At 31.6% G+C, this 2119-nt stretch overlaps 1 protein-coding gene across 1 annotated transcript; it reads right to left on the bottom strand.

Annotated features, from left to right (window-relative positions):
* Positions 1-1517: 1517 nt before the first annotated feature.
* TVAGG3_0051950 (uncharacterized protein) lies at positions 1518-1856 on the bottom strand (the record flags this gene model as incomplete). Its single annotated transcript, XM_051221072.1, has 1 exon — positions 1518-1856. The coding sequence occupies one exon, from the start codon at positions 1854-1856 to the stop codon at positions 1518-1520; it is 339 nt and encodes a 112-aa protein (XP_051106058.1).
* Positions 1857-2119: the final 263 nt, after the last annotated feature.

Raw genomic sequence — 2119 nt, 5'->3', positions numbered from 1 at the left:
AAGTTCCAATTCCCAAAATTTTATTTTTATATTTATTGGCAAAAGGTAAAAGTTCCAAATTATCGTATCGTTAATTTTTAATTTGCTTTCAAATTATATTTTTTGTACTTACGTTCAATTTTTATTTTTAATAAATTATTTATATTAAAATTTCGAAATATTCATAAATACATTCAATTCATATAATAATAGTCAATATCATCGTTTTGAGAAGATCAGATCCTACACAAAAACCATGGAGAGGATTGTATTTTCAATGTATGCCTCTGGTCGAGCACTAAAAGCAAAAGCTAGACAGTTTTTAACCTGTATAATAAAAATGTATCATATATCTTTTTGGAAAATAAAAACAAATTTTTATTTATTCAATATTATATAAAAAGGTGTTGATATTGCAGGTTTTTCAGTATGTTTTCCATCCCAATAAAACTCAATATTAATCGATATATCTGAAAAATACGAGGTGTCAAAGTGGTGAATTTCACCTCACTTCGTTTTGCTCCATTAAATTGACTCAATTTCATCCCTTTGCTGAGAATTTTTGTATTTGGAGGATAATAATCTAAATAATTCGAAATATTTGTTACAATAACTATCAGTGCTTGATTTAATGTTTGAATTTGATTGCTTCAAATTGCGCAATTTTAAGTAATTCGGCGTCAGATGTTAATTTTTTGCAAGAAGAATTAAATATATATGTGGGATTTGGTATTGCGTTTGATGTTTTGTTTGTTAATTCGTTGGATAAGGCTTTATCTGGGTTCCACGGATGAATACCATACTGATGCATTGACTTAATCACAAGCATCAATTAAAATTCTTACAATTTTTAACCTTGGTTTTGGGGTATTTGATAAATTATCTTGCTCATATGTGTAAAGCGGAACATATTTTAACCTGTTATTCTTTGATCTCAAAGATGCTGCACATCCTACATCAAATAACTGGAGAACTACTGTGCAGTAAGCTGGAAATGTCAAGAGTTCAATTCTGAAGAGACTCAAAAGTTTGCAAGTAAAATAACTTACTCGGCTGATATGATTATCACCGAATACGATATTATGCTGAGCTGCTGTGATAGCATCAAGACTTGAGCGATATCTCTGGATTTCGATAATAAAAGTTAAATTAAAGATATCCCATATCTTCTTTGTCATCCATCCATAAGATTGTCCTGTAAGGAATGCTCTCACGGAGCGGAGTTCCTGTGAACAATTTTATATTCCTGGAACAATAATAAATGGTTTCATCCGGTATCCTTCAGAATTATATGGGAAGATACTAGTAACAAGCACAAATTCATGCTCTTCTTTGGTTAAAGGAGGGTTGCTTTCAGTGCAGATAACTTTGTAACGCTTTGATGAAGCAGAGATGTTTCATAAATACTCCACTTATTCCATGGATCAATTCCTGCCGTATACTGAAATTAATGTAAGAAGTTAGCAACTGTTGCTGTGTTACAGTACTTTGCTCGTTTTTCCTCATTTTCTTTTGAGCTTTTGATCTCAATGTTGAGATCAGAGCAAACTCTGTTTAACCATGATCTTGAGGGGAGATATACTTCTAGCGAAGTAAACAATTCTTTTTCCTCTTGTTGGAAATTCGTCTGGATGAACAAGGCCAGCTAGATATAAAGCTCTGCTGTATCTATACTCCAGTAATTCGTAGGCAATCTGATAAGCTTCGATTACCTTTTCACATGCAAGACCTTTTGCTCTTTGATTGATTTCACCATAAAAATCAAGTAATTCGACCTCTGAAAGATACGATGGTTCTCCACCATTACATGTGGTTGTCCATACATTTTCCGCAATTGTATGTCGCAACTCTGCAGTTATTGAATCATCGCGTTCCATGTGAAATTCATCTTTGTTATCAGTGTAGCACTTTTTGTTTAGTCTTCTTTTGAAGATTTTACGTTGAATACGAGACAAAACTGCTTTTTCTCAATGAAGTTTACATTTGGCTTTAATGTAATTAAGACTTTTCATGTCACTTTTTGTAAAGTTCATTTTCGGTACGGAACAAATGCATATATTAATGCATTAATTCTAAATGTAATAAATTTTGTATCTTTGAAAATTTCAAAGTTAAAAAAAATTGGACTAATATTATTCGT

This window comes from Trichomonas vaginalis, chromosome IV, assembly GCF_026262505.1.
Source record: "Trichomonas vaginalis G3 chromosome IV, whole genome shotgun sequence".
Taxonomy (NCBI): domain Eukaryota; phylum Parabasalia; order Trichomonadida; family Trichomonadidae; genus Trichomonas; species Trichomonas vaginalis.
Note: the sequence above shows the minus strand (reverse complement) of the source record. Positions and strands in the feature narration are given on the sequence as shown.